At 43.0% G+C, this 22,408-nt stretch overlaps 1 protein-coding gene across 2 annotated transcripts in view; it reads right to left on the bottom strand.

Annotated features, from left to right (window-relative positions):
- LOC121840695 (carbonic anhydrase-related protein 10-like) overlaps positions 1–17,458 on the bottom strand; it is a 132,634-nt gene extending 115,176 nt beyond the window's left edge. The window contains exons 1-2 of one of the 2 annotated variants that reach the window (XR_006079826.1): positions 17,177–17,458; positions 16,088–16,571 (exon numbers count right to left, since the gene is read on the bottom strand). Coding sequence is in view for 1 of the 2 variants with exons in the window: in XM_042305553.1 (XP_042161487.1) it covers positions 16,088–16,148 (61 nt within the window). In the remaining variant the exon portion in view is untranslated. Of the gene's footprint in view, positions 1–16,087; positions 16,742–17,176 lie in introns of those variants that run through there. The other variant, XM_042305553.1, reaches the window with a different exon arrangement.
- Between the last annotated feature and the right edge of the window lie 4,950 nt (positions 17,459–22,408).

Raw genomic sequence — 22,408 nt, 5'->3', positions numbered from 1 at the left:
GAGAGGACAGAGAGAGAGAGAGAGAGATGGAGAGAGAGAGATGGAGAGAGAGAGGGGGAGAGAGAGAGAGTGAGGACAGAGAGAGACAGAGAGAGAGAGAGAGAGAGAGGACAGAGAGAGAGACAGAGAGAGAGATAGAGAGAGAGACAGAGAGAGAGAGAGAGAGGGAGAGAGAGAGAGAGAGAGAGAGAGAGAGAGAGACAGAGAGAGAGAGAGAGAGAGAGAGAGAGAGAGAGAGAGCTGGACTGCAGAAAAGTTATGTTACATTTCCCACACCGCTTGGCTGTGGCCCAGAAACACACTTACTGACATAAGCAAAAAGGAAATGTCTCCAATCTATAAAAGGATATGCAGACGGGACTCAGAAAGGGAGAGGATGAGATGGAGAGAGAGGGGAGGGATGGGATGGGACGGAAGGAGGGATGGGAGAGAGGGACCGCTTGGCTGTGGAGAAACACACTTACTGGAAAAGGAAATGTCTCCAATCTATAAAAGGATAGGGAGGACTCAGAAAGGGAGAGGATGAGATGGACAGAGGGGGAGGGATGGGATGGGAGGAAGGAGGGATGGGAGGGAGGGAGGGAGGGAGGGAGGGAGGGAGGGAGGGAGGGAGGGAGGGAGGGAGGGAGGGAGGGAGGGAGGGAGGGAGGGAGGGGGAGGGAGGGAGGGAGGGAGGGGGAGGGAGGGAGGGATGGGAGAAAGGGGATGGGAGGAAGGGATTGAGGGATGCATACGGTAAAATGATAGATATCTTTCATCGTTAGCTAAGTGGTTTCCATACTCAGGAGTCCCTGTGTGTCCGGCCTATGGCAGCCTGGCCCAATCAAATTAAATCAAGCTTTATTTATACAGCATTTCAGACATGGAATGCAATCCAATAGTGCTTTACAGGAAAAAACGAATAAAAAGCAATGACAATAAAAGCGTAAATATTTACTACACAACAAACATAAGATAAAAAACTAAAGAATGACTCAAACTGAACAACTAAAAGCCACCTGAAGAAAAAGCAAAGCTAAAAGCTGTTTTCAGATGAAATATGTCCACAGTTTCTGCTTCCCTCAGGTTCTCTGGCAGGCTATTCCAGAGGCTGGGGTCATAGTAACTAAAGGCTGCCTCTCCATGCCTCTTGGTCCCCCTCAGGTTCTCTGGCAGAGGGCTGGGGACATAGTAACTAAAGGCTGTCTCTCCATGCCTCTTGTTCCCCCTCAGGTTCTCTGGCAGGCTATTCCAGAGGCTGGGGTCATAGTAACTAAAGGCTGCCTCTCCATGCCTCTTGTTCCCCCTCAGGTTCTCTGACAGGCTATTCCAGAGGCTGGGGGCATAGTAACTAAAGGCTGCCTCTCCATGCCTCTTGGTCCCCTCAGGCCTCTCCATGCCTCTTGGTCCCCCTCTGGCAGAGGGCAGGACATTCTCTGGCAGGCTATTCCAGAGGCTGGGGGCATAGTAACTAAAGGCTGCCTCTCCATGTCTCTTGGTCCCCCTCAGGTTCTCTGGCAGAGGGCTGGGGACATAGTAACTAAAGGCTGCCTCTCCATGCCTCTTGGTCTCCCTCAGGTTCTCTGGCAGAGGGCTGGGGACATAGTAACTAAAGGCTGCCTCTCCATGCCTCTTGGTCCCCCTCAGGTTCTCTGACAGGTTATTACAGAGGCTGGGGTCATAATAACTAAAGGCTGTCTCTCCATGCCTCTTGGTCCTAGGCGTTGGGATAGTTAAAAGGCCAGTGCCAGAGGACCTGAGGGACCTATTGGGTACAAAACTTAAAATCATGTCTGACATGTATTGGGGTGCACAATCGTGGATTGATTTAAAAACCAATAGAATATTTTTTAAATTCATTCTAAAACTCACAGGCAGCCAGTGCAGAGACCTTAAAACCAGTGTAATGTGTGCTCCCCGTCTGGTCTTGGTCAGTACCCGTGCTGCAGCATTCTGTATGTTTTGCAGTTGACCAATGGCTTTCTTGGGTAGACCAGACAGGAGAGCATTACAGTAGTCAAGCATACTTGTAATAAAAGCATGGATGAGTTTCTCTGTATCAGCCTGAGAGAGAAACGGCCACACCTTGGCAATGTCTCTCAGCTGGTAAAAAGTTATTTTGGTCACATTACTAATGTGTGATTCAAAACTTAGTTCAGAATCTAAAATAACACCTTCGTTTACAAACATTTTTTAAATATTTTTTACCTCGTTTCATCCTTATTGCCTGTCAATTAAAATGTATTGCCAGATTCTCTTTCAGTGCTTTGGCTCCAAGAATAAGTTCCCTTGGTCATTTCTTGATTTTGCTATTTAAATAACTAATACAGTCTAATAATTTATCAGTGGAGCTAAAATCCTCCACTGACACAGAAATGTAAAGTTGTGTATTGTCTGCACAGCAGTGAACATCAATGGTGTGCTTTCTGATAATGCTGCCAAGGGGTAACATACTGTATATAAACTGAACAGTACTGGACCCAAAATTGAACTTTGTGGAACACCGCGTGATGTGTATTTTCTCTGACTTATGTTCACCAAGGGTGACAAAAAACTCTCAACCAGTTAAATAGTTCCTAAACCAATATAGAACTGGACCCGGAGAGACCAACCAACCTCTCCAGTGTCTCCAGAAGGACATCATGATCAACAGTGTCGAATGCAGCACTTAAATCTAAGAGTACAAGGACAGAGAGCTGTTTGGTATCTGTGTTTGGCTCTAAGATAATTGACCTCGTTAACTAAGGCTGTCTCTGTGCTGTGGTGGGCACGAAAACAGTTGGTACTAAAAAATATTTTTTCTATTTGAACACCAATTACTCCAGAATTTTGCTTAAGAATGAAAGGTTCAAGATTGTCCGAAAAATTGCTGAAGAATCTAGATTCCTTTTCTTCAGAAGGGGTTTTACCATAGCAGTGTTTAGCACAGTGGGGAAAGTGCCTGTGAACTGGGAGTGATTAACAATAGCTTGCACTTCTTCAGATATGCAATTAAACACTTTTTTGAAGAAGGTGGTGGGGATGGGATCGAGAAGGCAGGTAGAAGGCTAAAGTCGTGATATCACTTCATGAGCATGTCTGTGTCAATCAGGGAAAATAAATCCATACTGCCTTTGCGTGGTAGGCTAGGGAACATACACTACTTAAACACAAGTATGTGGACACCAGCTCATCGAACATCTCAATCCAAAATCATGGGCATTAATGTGGAGTTAGTCCCCCTTTTGCTGCTATAACAGCCTCCACTCTTCTGGGAAGTCTTCCAATCAGCCACAAGAGCATTAATGAGGTTGGGCGATTAGGCCTGGCTCGAAGTCAGCTTTCCAATTCATCCCAAAGTTGTTCGATGGGGTTGAGGTCAGGACTCTGTGCGGACCAGTCAAGTTCTTCCACACCGCTTCGCTCTTCAGCACTCGGTGAACCCATTCTGTGAGCTTGTGTGGCCTACCACTTTGTGGCTGAGCCATTGTTGCTCCTAGACGTTTCCACTTCACAATAACAAACTGGCTTGTTGGAAAGGTGGCATCCTATGACAGTGCCATTCTACTGCCAATATTTGTCTATGGAGACTGCATGGCTGTATGCTCAATTTTCTACACCTGTCAGCAACGGGTGTGGCTGAAATAGCAGAATCCACCAATTTGAAGGGGTGTTCACATACTTTTGTATATATAGTGTATCATCAAACTTCTCATCAGGTCTTGATTGACTGATACCCAGCCTAATGTTGGTTATATTATCTCTGAAATATGCTGCAAACTCATTACATTTAGATGTGGATGAAAGTTCAGATAGGTTTGCAGGGGAAGGATTTATCAGGCCATCAATGGTCGAGAAGAGCACTCCTCTGATTAATAATGATCAAGTTAGAGAAATGATCCCCATCTGGCATTTGTAATTGCTTTGTTATATATGCCAAGTTGCTCTCTCAGAATATCATAATGGACCTGCAACTTTGACTTTCTCCACTTCCGCTCTGCCTTTCTGCAATTTCTCTTTAATTGATTAGTTTCCCCACTCATCCAATGGGTTCTCCATTTGGATGTGTCCTTTTTCAACTTTATTGGAGCTATGGCATCAATGGTCACCTCTCATTTGTTATTAAAGTTATAAACTAAATCCTCACAAGAGGAAGGCAGAATAGGTGGTGGAGTGTTGTTCATACACTCAATAAAATCTGTAGCAACTTCAGAGGTAAGATAGTGTTTCTTAATAATGTGTTCAGTATTACACTGTGCTATGGGCAACAAGGTTGTAAAAAAACACAGTGTTGATCAGATAAATCAACATCAACAATAGAGGATATATCAATAGAAAGCCCCTTGGTAATAACCAGGGCCAGAGTACGGCCGCAGTTATGGGTTGGCCTAGTAGAAAGCCCCTTGGTAATAACCAGGCCTAGAGTATGGCCACGGTTATGGGTGGGCCCAGTAACATGTTGGATGAAGTCCATAGAGCTCAAAAGATGAATACATTCAATGGTCTTGGGGTCAGTCTCTTTGTCAACATGAATATTAGTCTCTTTGTCAACATGAATATTAAAATCGCCCAACACAATAATTGTAACATAGTTATCAAGTACAATAGACAATAGTTCAGATAAATCAGTAATGAAACTGGGACAGTGCTTTGGTGGCCTATACAGGGTTATGGCCAGCACTGGTGGATGACATTTGAACAGTATAGCATGATGCTCAAAAGACCAAAAGTCGCCAAATTAAATACTCTTACAGTTGAGAGGATTAGTAAAAATAGAGTCTGCCACCACACCCTTTTTCCTTTTTCTGATAGAGCATGAAAAGCTGTAGTCCAGAGGGGAGGCTTCAATAAGAGCAGCACTAAAGTATGATGACAGCCATGTTTCAGTGAGAAACATACAATCAACTTTGCACTCAGGAATTGAGGTCAATCACAAGAATATTTTACTTGTGATAGCTCTAACATTTAAAAGCGCCATATTCAATGAGTGTGGGCCACTCTGCCCCTGGGACATCTGCCGCGAGGTAACCAATGGAATAACAACCAAATGACTAATGTTACAACCACGTTTTCTGACATTCTCCAATCTATCCGAATGGTAGGCGATAGCAGTTTGTATTAACTCACTAGAAGGTGGAGTTAAAGGAACATACATTAGGTTACTCACAATAACCATAGTACCATTTCTACAGGAGTTGATAAGGTTTTCAAGTCCTCTGTTGCTTATTCTGACAGGGAGAACTGGAGCACTACCAGACCCTGTCTGTCAGTCTCTAAAACAGTTTGCGATGTTGCTGGAAATAATCCTGGAACCCCTGCAGTTAGGATGAATCCCATCGCTTTTCAAAAGTACTGGTTGCTCCCACAGCAAATCAAAGTTGTCACAAAAAGAGACATTCCTGTCGTTGCAAAGTTTATTCAGGTGCTCGTTCCGTGCAAAGAGTCGGCTGAAAAGTTCCGCACCCCTTCGGTAGCACTGGAGGGGGCCAGAGATCATTATTCTCCACCATGTGCTAGCGAGGGTGTTTAAAAAAAGGTTGTTAATTCAAAAACAAAGGTTGTTAAAACATGAGTGACGTTGGTGTCAGTATCGGAGTAGTTGGCCAGAACTGTTGGCAGGAGAAAGTTGATGTCATGGACACGGGCTCCTGGGTGACAGTGGATCAGACACTGTCTCTCACCATCGAGCTGCCCACAATGATGGTGGTCGTGAACTTTGGTGGCAGTGGGGGAGGGTGCCACTGGGCGGCTGCCGGCTGTTTGTATAAAACCAGGATCCATGCTGACTCCCAGGGCTGGTAGGCCTGTCTCAAGTGGGGCAAAGCTGTTTGATAGCTGGATAGGATCTTCACAGATAGATGAAGGGTGGCCAGACCGCCTCACCGATCTCCTCCGCCTTGCGAATGTCCAGTCTCCCATGGGCCGTGGAGTTGAGCTTAATATCTCTTAATATTTCTGACAGTTTTGGAGCAGTGGCTTCTTCCTTGCTGAGCGGCCATTCAGGTTAAGTCGATATAGGACTAATTTTACTGTGGATACAGATACTTTTGTACCTGTTTCCTCCAGCATCTTCACAAGGTCCTTTGGGATTGATATGCACTTTTCGCACCAAAGTAACTAAATCTCTAGCAGACAGAACGCGTCTCCTTCCTGAGCGGTATGACGGCTGCGTGGTCCCATGGTGTTTATACTTGCATACTGTTGTTTGTACAGATTAACGTGGTACCTTCAGGCCTTTGGAAATTGCTAAGGATGAACCAGACTTGTGGAGGTCTATAATTTTTTTTTCTGAGGTCTTGGCTGATTTCCCCATGATGTCAAGCAAAGAGGCACTAAGTTTGAAGGTAGGCCTTGAAATACATCCACAGGTACACCTCCAATGGACTCAAATTATGTCAATTAGCCTATCAGATGCTTCTAAAGCCATGACATCATTTTCTGGAATTTTCCAAGCTGTTTAAAGGCACAGTCAACTTAGTGTATGTAAACTTCTGACCCACTGGAATTGTGATACAGTGAATTGTAAGTGGAATAATCTGTCTGTAAACAATTGTTGGAAAAATGACTTGAGTCATGTACAAAGTAGATGACCTAACCAACTTGCCAAAACAATGGTTTGTTACCAAGACATTTGTGGAGTGGTTGAAAAACAAGTTTTAATGACTACAACCTAAGTGTATGTAAACATCCGTCTTCAACTGTAAATACATGCATTACTTCTTACACATAAGAGCACCAGTTCGGGGCAAGGTATTAGGATTACTGTGAGCGTAGTTCCCAAATATATCCAAGTGTCTTTTTCTCTTTCACTTCCTCTCTCTCTCTTTAACTCTCCTTCCTTTGTAAGAAGTGTCATATTGTGTTAGTCCGCTAGGGACCTGTTTTCATCGTATTACGTTTCTAACCAATTACCTATACCGTGTGTGTGTGTGTGTGTGTGTGTGTGTATAAAACAATCAGAATGGAGAACGACGCACTGAAATAATTTAGAATATATGTGTTGCCACCGTAGGGTAACACACTACTCATAAAGCAAATGTAGAACTTTTATTAATAAAAACATAAAATACAGTCATACCGTCAAACATTTTAAAAATACCATATGATATTTTGGCCATATTGCCCAGCCCAAGCTTGTCCCTGTGAGTCCGGCCTACCCCGGCCCAGCCTGTCCCTCCAGCCTACCCCGGCCCAGCCTGTCCCTCCAGCCTACCCCGTCCCAGCCTGTCCCTGTGAGTCCGGCCTACCCCAGCCTGGCCTGTCCCTGTGAGTCCGGCCTACCCCGGCCCAGTCTGTCCCTCCAGCCTACCCCGTCCCAGCCTGTCCCTGTGAGTCCGGCCTACCCCATCCTGGCCTGTCCCTGTGAGTCCGGCCTACCCCGGCCCAGCCTGTCCCTCCGGCCTACCCCAGCCTGGCCTGTCCCTGTGAGTCCGGCCTACCCCGGCCTAGCCTGTCCCTCCGGCCTACCCTAGCCTGGCCTGTCCCTGTGAGTCCGGCCTACCCCGGCCCAGCCTGTCCCTCCGGCCTACCCCAGCCTGGCCTGTCCCTGTGAGTTTGGTCTACTCCGGCCTATCCCGGCCTAGCCTTCCCCGGGCCTACCCTGACTTGTCCCTGTGCTCTCGGCCTACCCCGGCCTAGCCTGGCCTGTCCCTGCCAACCCCCTATAAATGCAAAGAGGCTCTGTAAATAAACACTTTTCATATAACTCTGCCATTAATATTCAGCACGACACCGTGGCAATCCACCTGCTCAGCCATGCAGAAAGAAACCGAGAAAGATAAAGAGAGAGAGAGAGAGAGTGTGTGTGTGTGTGTGAGAGAGAGGGGGTGGGAAGGATAGAGGAGGATATATATATATATATATATATATATATATATATATATATATATATATATATATATATATATATATATATATATATATATATATAGAGAGAGAGAGAGAGAGGGGGGTAAGCTGAGTGAGACAGTAGCGACACGCGTCTGTCCATAAATGAAACTTGACCTTTTCAACAGCTGTGCTTATTGACTTATGAGACAATTATCACTCACACCGCTCCTGTTTGTGGGGCCCTATAATGGCCCCAGCTGTGTGTGTGTGTCAGGGGCCCATCCCCTCGAGGACACTCTCAATCAAGCCAAAGCATCTGCATTTGCTTTCCTCTACCAAAATGCAGCGAGCAATATGCTACGCGTGGGAGACTTCCTAACACTCCTCAATCTTTCTCAATCTTCTTTGGCTGCCTCCACAGACAGGTTGTTCTCTATACGATGGGCTAGCTGGGAATTGGGTGCTTTGCTATAGCATAGATAGCGGGCCAGGAGTGTTTTGCCAGGTAGCCTATAGATTAGCGAGTCGGGATAAAGAGGCTGGCCAGAAACCACTGTGCCGCCGGTTTAAAAAACAGGGCCGACGACATGAAAAATTGGGTTCATATCAATATACGGGCAGGGGTACTCAACTCTTACTCTACGAGGTCCAGAGCCTGCTGGTTTCCTGTTCTACCTGATAATTAATTGCATACACCTGGTGTTCAAATCAAATCAAATCAAATTTTATTTGTCACATACACATGGTTAGCAGATGTTAATGCGAGTGTAGCGAAATGCTTGTGCTTCTAGTTCCGACCAGTGTTCCTGGTCTAAATCAGTCCCTGATTAAAGGGGAACAATGAAAATGCAGTGGAACTGGCTTCGAGGTCCAGAGTTGAGTTTGAGGGCTCTAGGAGATAAATAGATCAACTTCGTCTTGCTCTCTGTCTTGAAAAGTGTTGCTGTTTTTAACAGAGACATGAAAGAAACGTTTTCTTTCTATTGTTTTTCATCACTTAGCAAAGAAAGGATTCACTTTAAAAAGGGTTTTGAAAGGCTAGCGTCCTTCCATCCATCAGCAATTGAGATAGCTAAAATGAACGTCTTTGTTTTCCTCTATTGTGGTAACGATTGCGTTTGAAAACCACAAAGGTGGTACTTCTAGTCCAGTGGCAAGATTCAGAACATCTACACTTCTTAATGGGTTTACCTGGATTGCACTTCTTAATGGGTCTACCTGGATTACACTTCTTAATGGGTCTACCTGGATTACACTTCTTAATGGGTCTACCTGGATTACAATTCTTAATGGGTCTACCTGGATTACACTTCTTAATGGGTCTACCTGGATTACACTTCTTAATGGGTCTACCTGGATTACACTTCTTAATGGGTCTACCTGGATTACACTTCTTAATGGGTCTACCTGGATTACACTTCTTAATGGGTCTACCTGGATTACACTTCTTAATGGGTCTACCTGGATTACACTTCTTAATGGGTCTACCTGGATTACACTTCTTAATGGGTCTACCTGGATCCAAAAGTGGATCTGAAGAGAAAACTCTAACTGTGTTTTTCTACACATTGGTACTACCTGCTTTGCTATTCTGAAACAAAGGACGGTACATATGTGAGATTCAATGGCCATAAAGAGTGTCAAAAATGGGATGGCAGCCACGACCGTGAAACATCATGACTGGTAGCCTAAGCAATATAGTGGAATCTCCTTATACTAGCCCCAGAATTCCACTGATCCTGCTTTTAGATTTGTGGGATGTTCTATAGTCAAGCTGCTTCCCACTAACCATTTTACGATGGCATTCATTTTTTCATATATATTTTTTTGTGCAGTCCGGACCAGCCTTGATTAACCAATCATAGACATCTATGTTTCACAAGTTTGGACAGCACAGTTACAGTACAGGAAAGCACAGCAGAGTACAGTAAATTACAGTACACAGTACAATAAATAAAAGTAGAGTATAGTACAGTAGAGTACAATACAGTTATATTCTTATCCAAAGTGACTGACAGTCAGTACATTCAACAAAGGTACATAAACAACAACATATCAATGTCATAGCAAGAAGAGAAACAAATCTGTAACCTGTTACTCAGAATGTTATTGTAGTTGAAGTGGTTTTTTGGTTTATTCTGTAGATTGGAGTATTTGGTACATCATTATGAAAAGGATATCATAATTGCATGTGACAGAAGGGAGCAATAATAAGTACTCTGTTGCATTCTGTAGTTGGCTCCTCTTTCCTATATTATTGTGGTACAATACTTAGTGCCAGCGCACACCTGGTTGTGTCAAGAGACTGCATAGTGTGCAAATTGTGTATTTGTGTTACAGGCATGATCACCAATTATCACGGAAGAAGGGTAAACAAAAACAACTGCATCAGGATACTGAAAGAGGATACTATAGTAGGCTGAATACTGTCTGGCTCTGTCTCTCTCACACACTCCCACACAGACAGTAAAGTACACCCTGCGTTATATTCCCATTACTGGACACACATCTGCACAGGATTATCAGATTAGTGACTGGAGAGTTTGCGTTCCTGACAGGGCTGTGGAGGCGAATTGGGACACTGTGGAGAGTGCCGTGTGTGTGTGTGTGTGTGTGTGTGTGTGTGTGTGTGTGTGTGTGTGTGTGTGTGTGTGTGTGTGTGTGTGTGTGTGTGTGTGTGTGTGTGTGTGTGTGTGTGTGCAATTATTATACGGTGGCTATCAGTGCTTGCTTATGTGATGGCGCATTACTCATGCTACCCTGCAATGTGGTACCATGGTGAGGCCCTGTGCTGTTTTGGCAGTTAAACCACGCTCTGCTCCAGTCACATACACAAACAAACAGCTCCCTCTAGTAAATTACAGCTGTGTGGAGGTCGTGTCATTCTGACAGGCTGATAGACTTGACAGAGAGGGTGATCTGAGTGGCACACACACACACCATGCCAAAAAAAACACACTCTCTCTCTCTCTCTCACTCACTCACTCACACTCTCTCTCTCTCTCTCTCTCTCTCTCTCTCTCTCTCTCTCTGTCTCTCTCTCTCACTCACTCACACACTCACACAGTGGCCATGCGGTCCAGACAGGCAGAGGCGGTTAGGGACAGGAGTGGGGATGTTGGTTTGAGACACACAGTCAGGGAGGACAGGTTGACTGCAGACCCCAGCAGCACGGAGACGCTTCAGTCCCATATGACTGGATACACAGGGATACTCCAGTTCCTGTGTTCTCTCAGAGGGAAACCAGTCTGTGTGTTAAAAGGGTATTCTTTAAAAAAAAACTCTTTATTGTCTCGTAGTCTTTTCTCTTTGGTCTATGTTTGAGAAGGTTAAGGTGCTTGAAGTTGAAGATAGTTGACAGTTGGAATGATAAATATATGGATACATTCATACATTCATCTGGAACACTGTAATATTCATAGAATAGGTTTGTACGGATATCGGGAAACTGTGAGAAACAAACAGATTTGTTTTCCAGCGAAGTGAAGAACAAACACAGCACAATAAATAAGCAGCAAGCGTAGTAATTATTTTATGATCTCACTTTGGAGAAAAAAAACTTAAGCAATACACAGAGTATTGCTTCAGGGACATAAAATACAAATTAAAATCTTGCTTAAATGCTTTATCAACACTTAAATAAATTCTACCAGGCTACAGACAGGAATAAAATCATGCAAATTAATAAAAATATTAGATGTACCTTTCACAAAGGTATTGTGCCTACTTCAGCGAGAGGGAGGGAGTGGGAGGAAACGATAGAGCGAGTGAGAGAGATTTAGGCCTCCTGCAGTCACCCAAATGAGGCTGCAACATGAAAGTGAAGGGGTCCCATGTTGAACTTTGAATTAAAGCCGGTGAATTAGTGCCGTTTTAGCCGCTGTGCTGGAGAATGCATGAATGCTGCTCTGATTTTTAATGGTAGAGTAAATGCCTCTCCTCTAAACGAATGAGAGACGCTCTTTAGTCGGAAGAGTAAACAGCAGCATTCAACTGTCATTAATATCACAGTTCTCAGTCAGTAACTAATTGAAGTGAATGGGTTTTAATTGAAGTGAATGGGTTTTAATTGAAGTGAATGGGTTTTAATTGAAGTGAATGGGTTTTAATTGAAGTGAATGGGTTTAAACTGTTCCTCTCTATCCTCTCCAACCATGGGGAGCGTGGATATGAGTATGATAGGCAGTTACTACTGCTGTACAGGGGGATGGTATGAAATAGTATTTATCTGTTGAAGTTATATAGACTGTAATCTTATGGAAGATGGAAATGATTCGGTTTAGAGAGATGGATTGTTTTAGAAGTCTTTTGTATTTGTCAGACCCATTGCCCCGCGCAACTACATAGTGAATATGCAGGTTGTGTGGTCAGCAATTGTCTGTCATTTTCCCATTTAGAGCTTCAAGCAATCTACAAGGTACATTGACTAAGAGCACATTATTCAAGTAAGCAGGGTTGCAGGGGAGACGGGTTAATGAACAAACCAATTGGGAGACTGGAATAATTAGACGGCCCAAGTTGGACATTTCTACTTACACACGGACTTAACTACCAACATTACTGAGTTTTCTAACACATATAATTGTCTGCTTTGACCCCATGTAATTACTGGATTAATACATGTGCACATGGGTAATGCTTTATTCTCTTCCAATCCAGACTCAGGGGAGAGAGATGTTCTACAGTAAGCCAGTGACCCATCTAACATGTTTTGATGTATGTATTATATTCAGAGGATGTCTTGGATCACTGTATTGACCCAAGGGTGTGTTTATCCCCCTCTGTTAGAGGCTATAGGCCTACTGATGATGGATGGACTGTATCTGGTGTCTGTAAAACTCAGACGGGCAGGAAAACAAAGAAGACAACGGTTGCATTGGAAATGACAACATTCACACTCGGAGATCCGCCAAGTGGAAGCGTGGATCGTGTTAAATGTTAGCGTGTAACAGATGTGCTTCAGGAAACTACGATCATGTAACGAGTAAGCTTGCATGAGACCTCACAGCGAAAACAGCTTTGACTCAGTGGGCTAATGCAACCTTGAGTCGCGTGAGCAACCCGGGTTCATGACCCAGTCTGTTATATAGGAGATATATAGGAGATATAGGAGAACCGTTTGATTCCAGACACCTGTGCAATATTAGGAGGTGATGCTTCAGTCAAACCAGCTCCAAATCCCTACATCTCCCGAGAACAAGGGAGAGCGAGAGAGAGAGAGAGCACGAGAGAGAGACAGAGAGAGCATGAGAGAGAGCACGAGAGAGAGAGAGAGAGAGAGAGCATGAGAGAGAGCATGAGAGAGAGAGAGAGCACGAGAGAGAGAGAGAGAGCGCGAGAGAGAGAGAGAGCACGAGAGAGAGAGAGAGAGAGCACGAGAGAGAGCATGAGAGAGAGAGAGAGGGAGAGAGAGAGAGAGAGAGAGATGTGGTCAGTATGTGGACACCTACTAGTTCCAAAATCGTGGTAATTAATATGGAGTTGGTCCCCCGTTTGCTACTATAACAGCCTCCGCTCTTCTGGAAAGCCTTTCCACTAAACGTTGGAACATTACTGCATTGCTGCAGTGACTTGCTTCAAATCAGCCTTAAGAGAATTAGTGAGTTTGGGCACTGATTCTGGCTTGCAGTCTGCGTTCCAATTTATCCAAAAGGTGTTTGATGGGTTTGAGGTCAGGGTCTGTGCAGGCCAGTCAAGTTCTTCCCACCGATCTCAACAAACCATGTATGTATGGACCTCGTTGTGTGCACGGGGGCATTGTCATGGAAAAACAGGATTGGGCCTTTCGCAGACTGTTACCAAAACGTTGGAACCACAGAATCGTCTAGAATGTCATTGTATGCTGTAGCATTAAGATTTCCCTTCACTGAAACTAAGGAACCTAGTCCAAACCATGAAAAACAGCCCCAGACCATTATTCCTCCTCCTCCGAACTTTACAGTTGGCACTATGCATTCGGGCAGGTAGCATTCTCCTGGCATCCGCCAAACCAAGATTTGTCCGTCGGACTGCCAGATGGTGAAGGGTGATTTCAGTCCAGAGTGATGCTTGGCATTGCTCATGGTGATCTTAGGCTTGTGTGCGGCAGCTCAGCCATGGAAACCCATTTCATGAAGCTCCTGAAGAACAGTTGTTTTGATGAAGTTGCTTCCTGAGGCAGTATGGAATCCAGTAGTGAGTGTTGCAAGCCGAGGACAGATGATTTTTACGCACTACGTTATGTTGTGCCTATAGTATCATTTTAGGAGACTAAGCCATGTAATACTGTACTTTTTCAAACCTTTAACCTTTTACATAATTGATTACATTTTCTGGTAATTTTGTATACTTTTAAGCAGTAGTTCTGAAAGTAGTACTCTCGGGCAAAAACAGTTGCTTTTAAAATAGGAATTTGATGGCTAATTGAGGTAAAACAGTAATTATGCTAGTATATTATGCATGTATGAACTACACATGGACACATCCAGCCCAAAGCGGGAGGTTTAAAAAAAAGACTTGTTGCCAAGGTTCAAGAGCATGTCTTTAAACTGATCATCATGGTGTGTCTTCAATGACCTTTTGCGGAAAAGAGCAGTCTGGGCATGTTTAAAGATAACCTTTCCAGTCTACAATATTCTGTAGGCTACTCTCCTCAACCACATTCCCGCTGGTATCAAACTTGAGTTACCATGGAAATAGCAGGACTGTGCGAAAGAGGGGGAGGGATTATATGTGCATAAAGTTTGGCAGCTAGTCTACATATTTTACAATTTGATACATAAAGTAACACTGGCAAGTCTGTAATAACGTGTGTAATGTAATAACGTCCATTCACTACGGACCCAAGAGGAACAGCAAATTATTGCACACATCCCACCTAAAAAAAATTGGGGAAACAGATAAAGGGGAGGGGAAGGGGAAGGGGAAGGAGGGGAGGGACGTGCGTGAGTGGTCGTTTATAACTAGCCTATAATCATCATTTGCAGTCAGGCTCGAGGGGAGATGTGGAAATTCCAAACGACAGTCGTGCGTAATACATGCGCTCAGAGAGGAGGGGAAGGAGGGAGGTTTTGCGCACATCCCTGGTCGTCACAGGGAATGATTGGGCACATGCCTCTCAACTACAGCACTCAGCCCTTGACGGGTACCTGCTTCAATATTAGGTTGTACGAGTATAATCGGAGTTTGATATGAGAGCCGGCGGATAGTCTAGTCTATATGCCTCTACTGTACGCAAAGATTCCCTGCAAACAATATTACATTCGTCTCCAATGGTGGTATAAGAAATTGTTGGCATGTGGACTTGCATTGCATTGATGATGGATCTAGCTAATGCATTTGATTTAATAGTCAACGGCGGTACGCATGATGGTACAGCCCAGCGGCGCTTCAACCCAAACAGCTCTCACCGACGGGCACAATTATTACCCCTTTCGATGGAACTCGAACTAATTTGATATTTTAGCTCCAAGCCTGACATAATAAAGACAAGTCAATACTGTTCCTATCTACTACGCAGCACCTATCCACTCACATGAACAGTCTAACAGCTGTAGGCTAATAATTCTGGAACAGCCATCGCGCCATGACCAGTGCATATGCGTTCCCATTTAGCCCACTCCACTGAAACCCGTATCAGTACGGTGGTTATTCATGCACGTGTAGCACAGGATAACTGTCTCGTCATAAGAGTTCAACAGTAGTGGTAATACTGTTCTAGGATATTTTCCTCAAACTTTGCATTCACAATTTAACGAAATAAACCTCGATTTCGCCTGACGAAAAAATGTAGAAAACTTCAGCTCCAAGTCTAAACCTATTAAAGAAATCTGTCGAATAAATTAGAATATTGATGAATTGTTTCCCATTCAACGAAATCATTCTCACACGACCTCTCTCCTCGTGTAATCATTCGTTCAGTTGACATAATTGATATCAGTTGATAACACTTGCATAATTCAATACTGAACATAATGAAATACAGCAAAAACATATTTTGAGGTACAATCATATAGGCTACCCTATTGTATCTGTTCCCAGTGACATCCACAACTAAGTGAAATACGAGTTTCAGGCAGATTCTGATCTGTAAATGTCTTCGTTCTCAGATGTTTCCGATCAATTCATTCTATATCAATTGGTCTATCAACTGAACAGACTATCGACCGCGTACATCATTCATTACAAGGTTTTCATTCATTTCAACGTTTTCTGCAACATTTCACAACTTCGTTATCAATTTTCCTCCCTGCGTTCTCATGCACCTGCCCTTTTGTCCGTCTCACACCGGACCCACCAATATCGATGACTGAAAACTTACCTGATACACAGATGATGAAATTGGCGTGAAGAATAATAAATAGTTCCCAAATAATATCCATTCTCTGTCTTCATGCCAGGTGCATTACGCTCGGTAAAAACGGGGGTAGCCTATCAGTTGCCGATGTCGAGTCCTTCCAGTCTGTAGCCCGCTGCACACCTTCCACGAGGTACTTTCCACACCAGACTCATAGCAAGGTCTATATCCAAGACATGACACCACACTCTCCCTCAAAACTACAATCCCAGAGAGACAGAACCACAAACTCCAGACCCAAAAGGTAGAACGAAAGGTAGAGTCCTGGAAGCAAAAGTCAATTGTAGGCTATTCACACAGTAATGGAGTTCCAATGTGCCCTACCAAGACCATCCATAAATGTACTCGTCCCTCGCGTCGTCCCTCGCATCGGTTGCTCTTTGGAAATATAGTTTCAGTCATTCTGTGTAAACACAACCATGGTCGAAGTGTCTTCCTCCTCGTTATCCTGGAAAGAGGGACAGTTAAACTGAGTTAGAGTTCAAATGAATAACCTAGTTTAAAAACCTCTGCTTTACTCTATGACTATGAATGGGAAAACTCAGTCGGGGTGTTTTAACTGGCGTTGACAGAGTGATGGACAGGAGAGCAGGGGACCGCATCCGGACTGGGCGTTCACCGGCAAGGGGGCGTACTTCGCTCATATTCACTGTTCAGCGGTAGGATAGGCCTACAGTACGTTCCGCGCTGTCGCGCATCTCACGCGCACACACCGCTGCTACACACCACATTTCATGAAAACTTTAGGAACCCCTTATCATCTATTAGAATGTCTTATAACATCTTCATCAATATAATCACTAATACTGCACACATCCACCCCTGTAATACGATGAAGCTTGAGCCATCAGCACACTGAGGCAAATCAACTCTGTTTCCACCCCACCACCACCCCTTTATCAGCGCAGCTCCGTGCCCACTCACACATCCTGTCAAACAACACACTGACGCAGTTCACATGCACAGGCTGCACTGTAGCTTTGAAAAAAAATAACAGCAGGCTAAACGTAGCCTACATTCAATACAGAGAAACCTAGAGTGAAGGCTACTTACCGTTCTCGAGAGAAAAAAATGGACTAGATCAAAATACGGTTATCCTAATGTAAAACGAAGCAAACCGACTGATGCCACCGAGTCCCCAAAAACGTCGATATGCTATAACTTTCACACAATATTTAAAAGTTAGTATAATCGTCGATATAGACTTAAATGTCTTATCCTGAGTTGAAAAATTGGGACAGTAGTCTTCTGGCACGCGGGCACCAGGCGATGCCACGAGCCCAAGGAGAGAGCTTCCAGATTAGTGCCGTCAGAAAATGATGCGCGGGCACGTGCGGTGCTCCATAAACATACTCACGCGGGCACAGGTAGATGAGAGACTGTGGTACCCAACCCTCATCGTAAGGGGAGGAGCTGGCTTGAGAGAGACAGAGAGAGAGAGAGAGAGAGAGAGAGAGAGAGAGAGAGAGAGAGAGAGAGAGAGAGAGAGAGATGTCTATCATTATTGATTTGATACATTTCTATATGTTTGTTTTGGCAATGTATGTGGTAACACTTTCAATGCATAGCAAATTATTCAGTGTTGAATCATTTGCTTAGTACTTACACTGTTGCACTTTCTCAGTGTTAGGAAATGAACACCTATAGTGTTACAGTAACTCATTTTGGGCTGTTGTTTTAACACTGTATGGTTAAAGCCTAATTTGTGTATTTCCCAGTGTAGCCTGGTGAGGAGTGTTGGGCCAGTAACCGAAAGGTTGCTGGATCGAATCCCTGAGGTGAAAAGGTAAAAATCTGTTGCTCTTCCCCTGAACAAGGCATTTAACCCACTGTTCCCTGGGCACCGATGATGTGGATGTCTATTAAGTCAGCCCCCCACACCTCACTGATTCAGAGGGGTTGGGTTAGCACATTTCAATTGAATGCATTCAGTTGTACAACTGACTAGGTATCCCCATTTTGCGCGACTTGTAGAGTTACAAACCATGGCTGTATTTGTTCGTGACTGAGACATGGTTGTTGAATTTATTCATGTTCAGTCCTATGGCCTTCACCAAGTGAGTTCCTAGCTGAAGGTTATCATTCAAATCTTTATGACAATACATTAAATATATCATAAGGCCTTACTTTGAAGGCCTAGCTTTACCCTTACACAGCTGCCTGAAACTCCTGGTTTACATGCCACATCATGCCTGCTAGTCACATTACACTGGCTTGGAATCCAGTCAGGGTTAGGATATCCAACAGTTGGAATTTGTATTCAGTTGGAACCTGCATTCAGAATGACTGTGAGGTTTAGGAACTTTGATAAAGGAGACTACCTAAAACATTTTAAACTGCAAAAACATATGCCAGTGATGGGCAAATTACTAAATGATTGAATTAGTTTAGAAAAATTGGTTATTTATACTTGTGTAGCATAAGATTAATCAATCAATCAATGCAACAAAAAAAAAAGATATTAAAACTATTCCTAAAAAAATCAACCTACAGCAGAGCTTGCTGGGAAATATGATAGCGATGGGCATGGTTTTGATGGGAGTGTTTATAACCTGCTTACCAGTCGAAACAGTTATACTGTATCAAACATCCTAGTTAGATGTAAAATTACACAACTAAGACCTCTTTGGCAAAAAACGTCTAAATTAATTACAGATTTTTTGATTTATCTTAGATTAATTCTGACAAATTTAAGGACGCGTATACTGGCTATATTGTTGCTATGGCGTCTCAAGAGGGACAAACCTTTTTCTTGTTTTTCATTCGAAGGTCTTTTAAGGGAGTATGTGAGGCCCAGGCATTGGCTTCGCCTAGCCGAGTTCTACTAGGAGCAAACCCACCCAAGTATAAGGGCGCTTATACGCTCCACAGAGTAAAACTGACACAAATCCAACTCAACCATTATTAACACCAACACTGGGGTTCTTGTACACCGCTGACAGTTATTTTTACTCTTGCAGAGTTAATGTAACTCATTAATCAACAGTAGAAATGTTACACTGAAAAATCAACACGAGGTAACTCTGACCAATTTGATGTGTGCCAATCAAACCTTTTCTATTGAATTGAATTGATAGCGAGAGAGACAGAGAGAGATGCCTGCCTGCCATAAGATGCCTGCTATAAGGTGAGGGACAGTGTCTGACAGACCAACCAACCTGCACATGTCCTCTATGCCATTGTTTTTGTCCATGTGTATGGTTATTCTTACCCTAGATTATTGTTACCGATTGTCCCGTTTTAATTTCGTATAATATTGTAAATTAATCACTTAATTTTCAAAGTACTCTTTGGCATTATGTACATTGTTACGTCATGCCAATGAAGCAATTTGAGTTGTGTTGATTTGAGAAAGAGAGAGAGAGAGAGAGAGAGAGAGAGAGAGAGGGAGAGAGTAGCAATAACATTGCTACCTGTGTCTATGCCATTAATTATTGTTGTCCTCATACATTATTGCATTCATTAAGCAGACACCTCACCCCTGCCCTTACCAGGGCAGCAGGCACTATTATTACAAAAAATAATAAAAGCATTTCACAGTGATGTTGTTAAGAAAACATGTCCGCATCATTTGAATATAGGCTGTAGATCTGCAATACCAATTTGCAAATATGAAGGGAAGGCAGGTAGCCTAGTGGTTAGAGCGTTGGACTTGTAAAGAGGTTGCAGGATCGAATCCCCGAGCTGACAAAGTAAAAATCTGTTGTTCTGCCCCTGAACAAGGCAGTTAGCACACTGTTCCTAGGCCATCATTGAAAATAAGTGTTTGTTCTTAACTGACTTGCCGAGGTAAATATAGATAGAAAATAATGGAGTAATTCCATAGAGCCCATCCTAGATTAGTTTTCTGAAAATTATTTAATGAGAAAAATATATTTTGAAATATACCCAGACACTGAATCCTTTGTTGATGTGGGTGTATTCAGCTGTACAATTCTGCCTGTTCCTCATTTGGATTCATACAGCAGATTTACTGTCCTAAACATCATAGTTTTTCACTTAGGTTTTGTTCTTTCACTACTTTAGGCACCGTAAGCCATTTATTTTGATGCAAATTTTGAATATGATGAAAAAAATATACTTGACATTTGCCGTCTTCCTAGTGTCTCTCGGTCTTCTAGCCTATTGTCATCTCGATGATTGCTGAGAGAAAATAGCTGCTATGATATTTAAATTGATTTACTTTTAGTCTACTTGATCTGCTTTAAATGTGTTTGAAGTAAAAACAGATTAAATTGAAAAGCAGCAATGCAAGTCATTTAATCAGAGAGAAAGAGAGAGGGGAATCTACTTTAAAGGAACAACAAAGGGAAGTTGAAGATCAAGAAGATCAAGTAGGTGTGTCCAAACTTTTAACTGCTACTGTATACCTGCCAATCAAGAAAAGCCTTACATCTGTTGCATAATTCCACTGTGTAAAAACAACTTGACTGGTGGCAGATGGCAAGAATTGGATGCTGGGCTGCGTTCAGTAAGAGAAAACCTACTGCTACGTTAAATTAAACAAAAACGGTGCTGTTCTGATGTGGAGGTCCTGGGCTGGTGTGGTTACACGTGGTCTGCGGTTGTGAAGCCGGTTGGATGTATTGCCACATTTTCTAAAACGATGTTGGAAGCGGCTTATGGTAGAGAAATGGACATTAAATGATCTGGCAACAGCTCTGGTGGATATTTCTGCAGTCAGCAAGTCATCACTCCCTCAAAACTTGAGACGTCTGTGGCATTGTGTTGTCTGAAAAACTACACATTTTAGAGTGGCCTTTAATTGTCCCCAGCACAAGGTACACCTGTGACATGATCATGCTGTTTAATCAGCTTCTTGATATGCCACACCTGTAAGGTGGATGGATTATCTTGGCAAAGGGGAAATGCTCACTAAGGGAAATAAGCTTTTGTGCATATGGAAGATTTCTGGGATCTTTATTTCAGCTCCAGAAACATGGGACCAACACTTTACATGTTGCGTAAATACATGTACTTTGTATTTTAAAGTATAGAAATACAGTAGCCAGCCCAAACAGCAACAACATTCTCAGTAACGTTTACGTTTCACTTGCTATGACCCTGATATGTTGTTTATCTACCTTAGTTGAATGGATTGACTGTAAGTCACTCTGGATAAGAGTGTCTGCTAAATCCCCAACATGTAAATGTGGGTGAAAATGAACTGCAAAGCACAGTGGGTCATATTATTGCCATTATTCTGGGGTCGAGTGCATTAGAGTACTACTCAGCATACTTTGCAATTGTTCATTTTTACATACAGTTTACAGTACATTTATATTTAGTTAATTTAGCGATCACTCTTGTCACACGATAGTGCCACCAGACGTCTAATACTAATGCAGGGGGAAAGGTGGTGACAAAATTATGAACCAACATAATAAAATAAATTGTAAAAAAAAAAAAATGTATTTTGAAATTACAAAAAATGTAAACTCTCAAAAGTATCTTGTTACAAAATACTATATGTTAGAGTGTTTTTCAGCCCAGTGTAATTCAAATGACTGAAAACTCAGAAGTAATTCAAATACATTTTTCAAATACATAGAACAGAAATGCTGCCCATCTCTGCTCACAACAAGCATCTCGTACAAATTGCGGACTGGCACGTAACAATCTAGTCAACCTGAAGATCTGAAACAGACTGGCGTAAATACCAGTTCGCTACTCTCCTGCCTGGATTTGGGTCATACTGACTTACTTCTCTTGAGATGTGACAATGACATCACGGTATTACAGATTCGCTAACGTTAGCTACAGTAGGCTAGGGGTTAGGGTTAAGTTTAGGGTTAAGTTTAGAAGTTAGGTTAAAGGGTTAGGGCTAGGTTAGGGTTAGGGGAAGGGTTAGCTAACATGCTAAGTAGTTGCAAAGTGGCTAAAAAGTGGTAAGTAGTTGAAAAGTTGTTCATTTTGTCCATGATGAGATTCAAACTCACAACCTTTGGGTTGCTAGACATTCACATTATACCCCCGATCAACCACCCTCCTTTCATGTTTGCCTAAAGTAACCATATGTCTTATTTAACCATACTAAACGTACATATCATACTTAATGAATTGTCTCGGATTTACTTACAGAATAATACAAAATCAGTGGCGTTCGGTGCCGTTTAAGATGTGGGAGGGCGATTATTTTTGGCCTTATTTCATTTTATGCACTGCAATGCTAGCTAATTGTAGTTTATGTTTTCAGTACTAGATTAATTCTCTGATCCTTTGATTGGGATGGCAACATGTCAGTTCATGCTACAAGAGCTCTGATAGGTTGAAGGATGTCCTCCG

The sequence above is a fragment of the Oncorhynchus tshawytscha genome, linkage group LG24 (genome assembly GCF_018296145.1).
Source record: "Oncorhynchus tshawytscha isolate Ot180627B linkage group LG24, Otsh_v2.0, whole genome shotgun sequence".
NCBI classification, from domain to species: Eukaryota; Metazoa; Chordata; class Actinopteri; order Salmoniformes; family Salmonidae; genus Oncorhynchus; species Oncorhynchus tshawytscha.
The sequence above is the reverse complement of the archived record's forward strand: the minus strand, read 5'-3'. Positions and strand labels throughout refer to the sequence as shown.